The sequence below is a fragment of the Gymnoscopelus microlampas genome, assembly GCF_963454915.1.
Source record: "Gymnoscopelus microlampas genome assembly, chromosome: 5".
In the NCBI taxonomy this organism is placed as follows: domain Eukaryota; kingdom Metazoa; phylum Chordata; class Actinopteri; order Myctophiformes; family Myctophidae; genus Gymnoscopelus; species Gymnoscopelus microlampas.
The window spans coordinates 18,554,176-18,564,825 of NC_139942.1; the positions used below are offsets into that span (position 1 = coordinate 18,554,176).

Here is a 10,650-nt window from a genome sequence, read left to right on the forward strand (position 1 = left end):
GACTGAACCAGCAACCTCCCTAGACACTGCACCCCTAGTCATATTATTTTGCACAAACCAAACATCTGGATCATATTACATTTGGCGTACTATATGTGATGTACTGTTTATTGGGCATTTTCATGTTCATGATTTATGTAAATAAATGACAATAACAAACTTTGAACTAAACTAATAGATTATATTGTTTAAAGCAGTGGTCCTCAAAGTGGGGTCCAGGGACCCCCACGGTACTTGAAGGGGTTCCAGGGGGTCCCCAGCTAAATGTGTTAATATAGCATGAAAATCATTTTTGAACCATTTTAACCCTATAGGCTACATATCGCTGCTATTTGAAAATGTAAAAAAACAAAAACATTTTACCATCTTTTATGGGGGTCTCTGGCAGAACATATCTTCAGATGGGGGTCAAATACATATAAAAATGTGGGGGTCCTTGACATGAAAAAGTTAGAAAACCACTGATTTAGCCTATGCAACAACAAAACAAAACAAGCGTTAAACTAATGTAATAAATTATATTGTTTAGATTGTGGGGTGCCACTGCCTACATGGGGGGGGGGGGCATAATATTTTAAACAAACACCTTGAATACAAAACACTTGATTAACTTATTCTGCAGCCTTCACCCTGCCTGGGTCAAGCAGAAGGGGGAGTGACTTCACCATCTGCTATATAAGCCCAACGCACCCTCCAGCACACATATACACACAGTCAGTCACACACCTACGTACACACACACAGTCACACACACAGCCGCTGAGCTGTTCGCACACACAAAGACAGGCAGGCAGAGAGAGGAGCGCACTGATTCAATGCGCAACAACAAACTAGAGCGATAGGACATCATCCACAGGGCTGAAGTCGAAACTAAAGTTGGTTTGTTTTTCGGATACTTTTTCTTACACTGCGATTCCATCTACAGAGGACCCTTATAGGACACTCTCATCACCGCTGTGCGTCTTACAATGAGTTCAGCAGCATCTCTGGACTAGCCGCTCCGGAGCCCAAAGCCCAAGTTTCGCTGGCACTTGGGGGGGAACAGAGGACTCTGCGCGCGGGACACAGACGATGGAAGGACGGGACTTCGCGGCTCGGCGGGTGCCCCTATTATTAGCCCTCGTCGCGGCGGTGCTACTCGCACACGGACCGCGCCGCTGTCTGGCGGCGAAGGAGCTCCAGTGCCAGGAGATCACGGTGCCTCTGTGCCGGGGCATCGGCTACAACCACACGTACATGCCCAACCAGTTCAACCACGACACGCAGGACGAAGCCGGGCTGGAGGCGCACCAGTTCTGGCCGCTGGTGGAGATCAAGTGTTCCCCGGACCTGCGCTTCTTCCTGTGCAGCATGTACACGCCGATCTGCCTGGAGGACTACAAGAAGCCGCTGCCGCCGTGCAGGAGCGTGTGCGAGCGGGCCAGAGCGGGCTGCGCGCCGCTCATGCGGCAGTACGGCTTCCCGTGGCCGGACAGGATGCGCTGCGACCTGCTGCCCGAGCAGGGCGACCAGGACATGCTGTGCATGGACTACAACCGCAGCGAGGCCACCACCACCCCGACCCCGGTGGTGGCCAAGCCCACCAGCCGGCCCCTGAAGCCCTACAACCCGCGGAAGAAGCCCGGCTACGGCGGCAGGTCCTTCGGCGGCAACGGCAAACACAAGCCCGCCGCGTCCTCCTGCGACGCCGGGTGCCACTGCCGCGCGCCCATGGTGCAGCTGCCCGGCGACAGCCACCCGCTGTACAACCGCATCAAGACGGGCCAGATCCTCAACTGCGCCATGCCGTGCCACAACCCCTACTTCTCCGCGGAGGAGAGGACGTTCACGGCGTTCTGGATCGGCCTGTGGTCCGTGCTGTGCTTCATCTCCACCTTCGCCACCGTGGCCACCTTCCTCATCGACATGGAGCGCTTCAAGTACCCGGAGCGGCCCATCATCTTCCTCTCCGCCTGCTACATGTTCGTGTCGGTGGGCTACGTGGTGCGGCTGATCGCCGGCCACGAGCAGGTGGCGTGCAGCCGCGAGCACGGCGTGGAGCACGTCCACTACGAGACCACGGGCCCCGCGCTGTGCACCGTGGTCTTCCTGCTCGTGTACTTCTTCGGCATGGCGAGCTCCATCTGGTGGGTCATCCTGTCGCTCACCTGGTTCCTCGCCGCCGGCATGAAGTGGGGCAACGAGGCCATCGCCAGCTTCTCGCAGTACTTCCACCTGGCGGCGTGGCTCATCCCCAGCATGAAGTCCATCGCCGTGCTGGCGCTGAGCTCCGTGGACGGCGACCCGGTGGCGGGGATCTGCTACGTGGGCAACCAGAACCTCGACAACCTGCGGGGCTTCGTGCTGGCGCCGCTGGTCATCTACCTGTTCATCGGGACCATGTTCCTGCTGGCCGGCTTCGTGTCGCTCTTCAGGATACGGAGCGTCATCAAGCAGCAAGGGGGCACCAAGACGGACAAGCTGGAGAGGCTGATGGTGCGCATCGGGGTGTTCACGGTGCTCTACACGGTGCCCGCCACGGTCATCGTCGCCTGCTACTTCTACGAGCAGCACAACAGACAGACGTGGGAGGTCACGCACAGCTGCACGTGCCCGTCGTCGTCGCCCGGCGGCGGCGACAGTGGCGGCGACCGTGGGGTCGAGCAGAGCCTGAAGAAGCCGGACTTCGCCGTGTTCATGCTCAAGTACTTCACGTGCCTGCTGGCGGGCATCACGTCGGGCGCGTGGGTCTGGTCCGGCAAGACGCTGGAGTCGTGGCGGACGTTCCTCACGCGCTGCTGCTGGGGCAGCAAGGCCACCACGGGCTCCACGTACAGCGACGTGAGCACCGGGCTGACGTGGAGGTCCGGCACGGCCAGCTCCGTGTCCTGCCCCAAGCAGATGCCCCTGTCGAGGGTTTGAAAATGTACTTTTTTTGGGGGCAGGTGGGTTGGAGGTGGTCGATCAGCTCAAGTTAATATAGCATCAACAAAATCAGTTTAACCACTTTGACCATTTACTTTTTGCTGTTTAGAAATAGCAGATCTACAAGCTCAGAAAGCCTTGTAATGTGTTGTGGAGCCGGTAGATCTGCTATTTGCTATTAAAAGCTACATGAGTTAATAGGCTATAGCAATGGTTCTCAAACGTTTAAATGTCAAGGTCTCCCCTGAACTCTGACAGTATACAAATGTAACCAAATGGACCCTAACGGGTCCATTTGGTTACATTTGTATACTGTCAGAGTTACAGACTTGTAAGGTTCCATTTAGACCCCCCTAAATGAACCAAGAGAGTCCATAGAATCCACTTTGAGAACCACTGGGCTATAGCATCAAAATCAGTTTGACCACTTCAACCATCTACTTTGGCTGTTTGGAAATAGCAGATCTACAAGCTCACAAGGCGTTGTGATGCGTGGTGTGCTGAGCTTGTAGATCTGCTATTTTCAAAAAAATCTCACAAAAAAATGTGGAATATATATAAAAACAGCACAAATCTTGTATGGGGGTCACTGGCACAAAATGTTTTCAAATGGGGGGGTCCGCGGCCAAATACATATTAATTTGGGGGGGCCCTTGACATGAAGAAGTTTGAGAGCCAATGGAACAGGCTGTAGAGGAGAATGGGGCCGCACTAATTGTCCATCAGCTTGTTCTAATTAGCACATTAATGAGCGTCCTAATGGGTTTCCGTTAAATAATGGAGATGCTGTCAGCCACAGAACAATGTACCTGGCATTGAGGAATGCCAAGTCTTTATCTAGGCTTAATTAAATACTATATAGCCTGCAGCAGGCCAGACCCCCCTTATCCGATACATGGACATGGTATAGATGAGGCTATTCTTTTTCTTTAATTACTGTACTGCCGTTTTGTCTTAAACGCAAGATTCACAATGAGACTATATGTTGCTTAAATGAGGCCATCACACTGGTCCATATTTTTTTTTTTTTACATTCTGTGGAGATGAATTGAAGTACATTTATGAATGCCTTAACTGACGTCTCATACGGGTTGCGTAACGTGTATTTATATAATTATTGTGTACATAGCTACAAGTATGTAAATGTGTAAATTAAATTCTACGAGATTTGTAAATATGTATAATGTCCACTTTGATAGAAGATCTTTATTTTGAGAATAAAAAAATGCCTTTTATTGAATTTTACTACTTGCGTTCAGGTCATTCACACCAATTCTTGGAACATGTACTTGCTTGTATTGAGTGATGGTTCTGATAGTCAAATGCATGGCTGTACCTAATGGGAAAGAAAGTTCTAGAATTGATTTATTTAGTCTTTTACACAAAGATCCTCTCCAATGTTATCTGGTAATTCTCCCCAACATTTTTGACATTTAATAAGTCTGTAGCCCAGTATGTTATTATAATGTGATTACAGATTGAGGCGGTTTAATCATTTATCATGTGTAACTCAACAAGAGTGTACCACTGTAACCAAATGGAACCTTACCGGTCCAATTGGTTACATTTATACGCTCTCAGAGAGAATTGAACAGAGGCTCCACTGTGTAGAATCAGTAGCCTTCTTTGGGGACTGGACCAGACTCTTGTCAAAATGCTGCAGATGCGACCCCCGGCTGTTTTAGGCCTGGGCGGGTGACATTGGCATGGCAATGCATACTCTACAGGTGGTCTCTGTCCCCTAATCCTCTCCCACTGAGTCTCATTTGTGTTAGAAACTCCACTCTTTGCCCTCAGCTAAACGTGCTAAGTAGATGGAATTGTGCCCCCGTTTTGTAGACTATACAGTATATCTGTTATTTCGGTCATGATGTGTGTGACATTTAATGAGGGTCTATAATTGAGGTGCTGGGGTCAAAGTTGAGGTTATTCATAGGTGGATAATTGGATGGGTGCTCTAGATGCCCTGGGGGGATGATGACGTCTGCAGTGAGGGGTGGGGGTGGGGGGGGACCCTCTTTTTTCCCCTGTACGTAAAGGTAGCTAATTACCCCCCCATGCAGGGAAACGTGTGCTCCATTAACCCTGAGGTAAGCAGCTGTCTGTCTCCCCTGTCCTACACAGTAAAGTCCTCAGTGTTCATTTAAATAATGATTTTACTGTGTAAGGGAGTCCCCTTACACAGTAAAATCGTTAAATAAATGAACACTGAGGACTTAAATGTCTCTTTACTGTCCCTGAAAGGGACGGAAAGGCACGCGTCTGTGAAATGGCTTAATCACTGTCCCAGGTTTGTAGGAGTTTCCACGCCAAATCGCTCTTGGCTATTTATAACATTATGTAGGCCTAGGAGTCATTTTTGGAGCAGAAAATGGTGTCCGTCTGTTAAAACCCAATGCATTGTTTTTCATGTTTGAGGAGAAGTGTTATTCTGTGTGCTGTGAACTTTGGAACCCTCTGTCAATGTATGGCAGCTAAGGGACACTAGAAGCCGCCTAGAACTTATGTCATGCTGCCACCTAGTGGTTAACACATTATGGGCTCTACAGACACACCATGTGTATTTCAATTGACAATTCAGGCCGAATATTAGGCCAGTGGTTCTCTTAGTTAGTGGGGTCCAGGGCCCCTTAGGGTTCCTTGAGAGGGTTTAAAATGGACCCTTACAGGTATGTAACTCAAGAGTGTGCAAATGGAACCAAGCGGACCCTTATGGGTCAGTTTGGTTCCATTTGTACACTCTCAGAGTTATGGGGGTCCTTGAAATTAAAACGAAAGTTTGAGAACCACTGGATTAGGCTACCACAGTTCAAATTATGACACAATATGATATATGTTGCTGTGCCCAAATAAAACATTATCCACCACTACCCAAATTGAGACATATGATAAGAGTTCCATTCATCAAGGCAAAGAAACAGATGGTTCAATTTTCAACAAATTGGTCAACAAATTGGCGTACTGCCGCGAAATTAAGGGTTAGGTTCCTGTTTAGTTCCTCTTTGGGGGAGATCACCAGCATGGCTGCAGGAGGGTCAACTGGACTGGAGAGGTCGCCCTCAGCAAACATCAACAGAGGAAACAGGGTTCAGAGGTCATGCGCGATCCATCTCCCGTTAACATCAACAAAAAAGGAAGCACTCATCACCGCAGAACAGTCTGTCTGTCTGTCTGTCTGTCTGTCTGTCCCACAAACTACATTCATGAATAGTGTCTTTGCGTAATTATCTAACTTGACCATCTAACCTAGAACAAATGATGAATTAACCACATGAACCCTGCGTCCCATATTCTGGGGGAGAACATGCGGCGAAAATAGCAGATCTGCAAGCTCACGACATGTCACAGCACGATGACATGTCGTGAGCTTGTAGATATATCGTTTCCCCCTTTTGTGCCAGGGAAACAAATACATCTTCATTATAAGAAATGACTGTTCAGAATCTGCAGAAACACAACATAATTGCTTCCTAACTCCTGTGTAACTTTAACCAGCAAAAAGGTTTTTGCCAATACCGATGTTGACCACGGTTGCCAGATCTGCTGATTATAATTTCCCCGCAAGATTGTATTTGAAAATAGCAGATCTACAAGCTCACAACGCACAACGTGTCTGACTGAGAAAAGATAATAAAATGTTTTTCAAAAGACAGTAGGCTATATGAATTGGCAGATGAAATGATTTCATGTTTATCATCTTGATTCTCCAAATCTTAAAGACAATGTTGATTCTACACTATAGGAGGCCAGCACAGTGATGGTAGTGATGGTAAAGTGAGAGAACAGAGACGTAACATTTGGTCCTGAGAAAGAAAACGGCCTATATTATAGATACAAAAACAACAATGACATGTCTGTCATGTTATGTGGGGTGAGGGGCGAAGGTCACATTCCGTCATTCTCTTTCCGCGTGTGCGTGCATGTGTGTGTGTGTGTGTGTGTGTGTGTGTGTGTGTGTGTGTGTGTGTGTGTGTGTGTGTGTGTGTGTGTGTGTGTGTGTGCGTGTGCGTGAGAGAGAGAGAAAGCATATTAAGGCTAAGGAAGTAGCCATTTGTATCGTTGGTTTAAGTTAATTCAAAACAAGAGGTCTTACCTACAACTACAAATACACACATGAATTTAAGGGCACCATAAAGGATGTGGTGTTGGGTTGGATCTTGATATGTAATGATTTTATACAGTCTCTCTTGTAAAAGAGATTTTGATCTCAGTTGAAAAAGAAATAAAGAAATACAGTACAAAAACCTTTTCAGGAAAAACAGGAGTCCGGTGTGTGGCTTTTAGTTATTTCAGTAAATCCTAGCACCACTTCATCTACTGGCGCTTCTGACCTTGAACCAGCTCAATACACATTACCTGACCTCAAAGCCCCAAAAACAAGTCAGATAACCCATTGGATGCGTATGCCTTTACACACCGTCAGCCTTCAAGGCCTGGCTCACCTCTTTTTTCCTCCATTAACATCAAAGAATGAGAAAATGGATCCCCCCACCCCCCCTGCTATACTCACCGGAGACATCGGAACCACAATTCCCCGCGCTCCGGTCTCGGAGGTGAAAAGGATGCAGACTGATCGATAGTTTTGATGCCTCTGACATCTCCTCTGATGTGCTGTTGAGCTCAATGTTGATTTCTCGTGTCACCATGACATTGGGTTGTGTTGTAGTGGTTTTGGATTGGTGTGCTGTCTTGGTGTGTTAACTTTGGACATGGATGGTGCACAATTGTAACCTAAATTCAGTGGTGGACAAAGTATATACTCAAGTGCAAATTGCAAAGTACGTTTTCTTTTTGATATCAATGCTTTGCTGTATTGTCATTTTGAACGTTTCCAAAAACATATTTTCTTTGCTCATGACTAGTGAAAATAGCAGATCTACAAGTATCATGGTCAGTATCATGGTCCTTGAACTATTGCTCTATTCTGGAAATATGGAATTGTTAAAATTATGTATTTATTTGTTTATTTACTCGTTTGTTTTTATGTATATAGATTAGATTATAATGGACCTCTTCATTTGTGGTACATGAGCATATTTGCGCTAGATATGTTTTTCCAAAAATCATAACGTCACAGATGATGAACTTATAAAGTTATATATCCGTTTTGGTCAAATATGTAAAGTAGAATAAGTTTTACAGGTCTCTACAATGTCTCTATCATCTGCACTACACACATTTCACCACCAGAGGTAAGTAAAGGCAACAGTACATCAAAAACAGTAAACTGCGCAATTATTTATTTTAAAAATGTATTTTTGATTGGTATAGCAACACTTTCTTTCTTTGTCAAAAGCAAAGGATTAGTTAAGCCTATTTACATCTGGTTTACTGCATAGTTAAATATAGCATTGAAAGCAAATGGCAGGAAAACAGCTTGTATGAGGTCCTTACTATGCCAGTAAACTGACACGCTGTCTGGAATTCTGCCAAGGACAAATAACTGACAAATTGTGTGTGTGTGTGTGTGTGTGTGTGTGTGTGTGTGTGTGTGTGTGTGTGTGTGTGTGTGCGTGTGCGTGTGCGCGTGTGCGTGCGTGCATTGTTATACTCTTTATTTGAATCCACAAATGATTGGACAATGAGGAAACATTCAAATAATACATGAACACTTGGATGCACACATGGCAAGTTGTCCTCACAGCATGGCTACCAGAATATTGTAGTAGTTTGGCCTTTGTCTTTAGTCCTTGGGCCAGACGAGATATCGCTACCACTAAGTTGGCAAAACCTTACCTATACTAAATTGTTTTTTGGGCCAATATAAGTAAATAAAAATATGATAGACTTTCCATAGGAGCAGCTTTTTATATTTTTTGACATGTTATTTTTCTCTATAGGCGGATTTTCATTCATAGCCAACAACATATTAAAAGTTATATAACACACTTTTTGGACATCACACTGCTCCTTTTTTTTTATAAATTAAACAAACCTGTGTCCAATTAAAGTAGTTGATGAAGTGGGTGTGGCCTATTATTTGGTGGTGGAGCAGTTTTTTCAGGAATCAAAGCTGAAGGGGACAGCTGTCACAGCTGACTGGTAAGAACAATCCAACTATTTTTTTTTTTACATGTTAAGGGTTATGAAAATGCAATATACATGCATGTGCATGAGTATTTAAAGAAGCCTGTTGCATTGTTTAGAGACTTATTTTGAGACTAGCTGTATATTCTTTTCATTGCATGAGGGCAGTAACAGAAGGTATTATGCAGGTCTGTAGTGCTACTTTTAGAAGTGGGGGACCACATCTATACCACTTTTTCTCTTGACAAAAAATCTGAACATTAGCCAAAATTAGCCGATCTACAAGCTAATTAAAAACAAAATATTCATTTGTCTATTTCAGAGATTCATGTCATCGTGTAAAAATGAATCCAGTTGAAGGTAGCAGCAACACGCTGGGGAAATGTATCATTCACTGCTCTGGCGGGGATTCCGATTCAAACCTGGTGTCACCCCAAAACTTGGAGTCATGGAAAACTTTGCTGAGGGCGGCAGAAATCAGAAAACATATCCCAATCTTGGACTTAGCCAAAGACTTAGGTGAGGGAGAAATTCCACCAGTGCAATATCATCGCCGATGCCGTAGTATTTTTACATTGAAGAAAACCCTAGACTCTATCACAAAAAAAATCAGTGAAAAAAAACCATCTGCCTCTGAAGCAGCAGAAGGAAGTTTAAAAAGACCATCTAGAGATGCACCAAGCACATCTTTAGTGTATGATAAGAAGTGTATCTTCTGCGAAAAATCCAGTAAATATATGAAGGGCCAAGATACGAGGGAACCTCTCATACAATGTTCAGAGTTGCGCGCAGATGACCGGATCAGAAAAGCAGCAGTCACCAAACTGGACCAGAGGATGCTTGCTATCACTAGTAGAGAGCTTGTTGCTGCTGAGGGCCGTTATCATACTGTAGGTCCTGCTACCGTACATACACAATTGGGAAACCTGCTGCCTGCTCTAAGTCAAGGGAAGAAAGTGGAGATGCAGAAAAACAGTATGAGGTAGCTGAAAAAAAAGCCTATGAGGAACTGTTTTCATACATTAGGAATGAACTCTTTCCCAATCCAGAAGTATTACTCATGACAAACCTCTCATCAAGACTACAATCATCCATGAAGTCTCTTGGTGTCAGCCAGATCAAGGACTCAACCAAGAATCATATTCGCCGTAGGATGGAAACTGAGCTTGGCGGATCCATTCATATCTTTCCTGATGAAAATGGAAAGCTTCTTCTATACCCAGACAGTCTATCAAAGACACAGCATTCTCCTTGAAAAACGAACTACAACATACCAAATCTCTGAACTCTGATGATGTTGTAACAAAGGCAGCTTTGTGGATGAGAAATTACATAAAAAAACAAGACACCAAACAAGTGTGGCCACCTGATGTAGATCAAAGTGAATTCTTAATTCCCAAATCCATTATTCAGTTCTTACAAATGCTACTGAGTGGAAACTGCAACAGCCCATCTGAAAGAGTAGAACGACTTGTCACCTCCTTTGGCAGTGACTTTGTCTTTGCAGTCACCTGTGGCAGAATCAAGCCACCAAAACATGTACTTCTGCCCTTTGCTGTGAAGTCCTTGACAGGAAACACGGAATTGGTGCACACTCTGAACCGGCTTGGACATTGTGTGTCCTATTCACAGTTTGAAGAGATTGACACAGCACTGTGTCTGCAGAAGATGGAACTGTCGAGAGATGACCTACCACTACCAGCAAACATTTACCAAAAT

General features: G+C 45.3%; 1 protein-coding gene across 1 annotated transcript; it reads left to right on the forward strand.

The window, feature by feature from the left end:
* The first annotated feature begins 707 nt into the window (after positions 1-707).
* LOC311044799 (frizzled-8-like) lies at positions 708-3,142 on the forward strand. The gene has a single exon (XM_084056607.1). It carries the CDS (start codon positions 1,072-1,074, stop codon positions 2,899-2,901), a length of 1,830 nt encoding a protein of 609 aa, XP_083912733.1. The 5' UTR covers positions 708-1,071; the 3' UTR covers positions 2,902-3,142.
* The last annotated feature ends 7,508 nt before the right edge of the window (positions 3,143-10,650 follow it).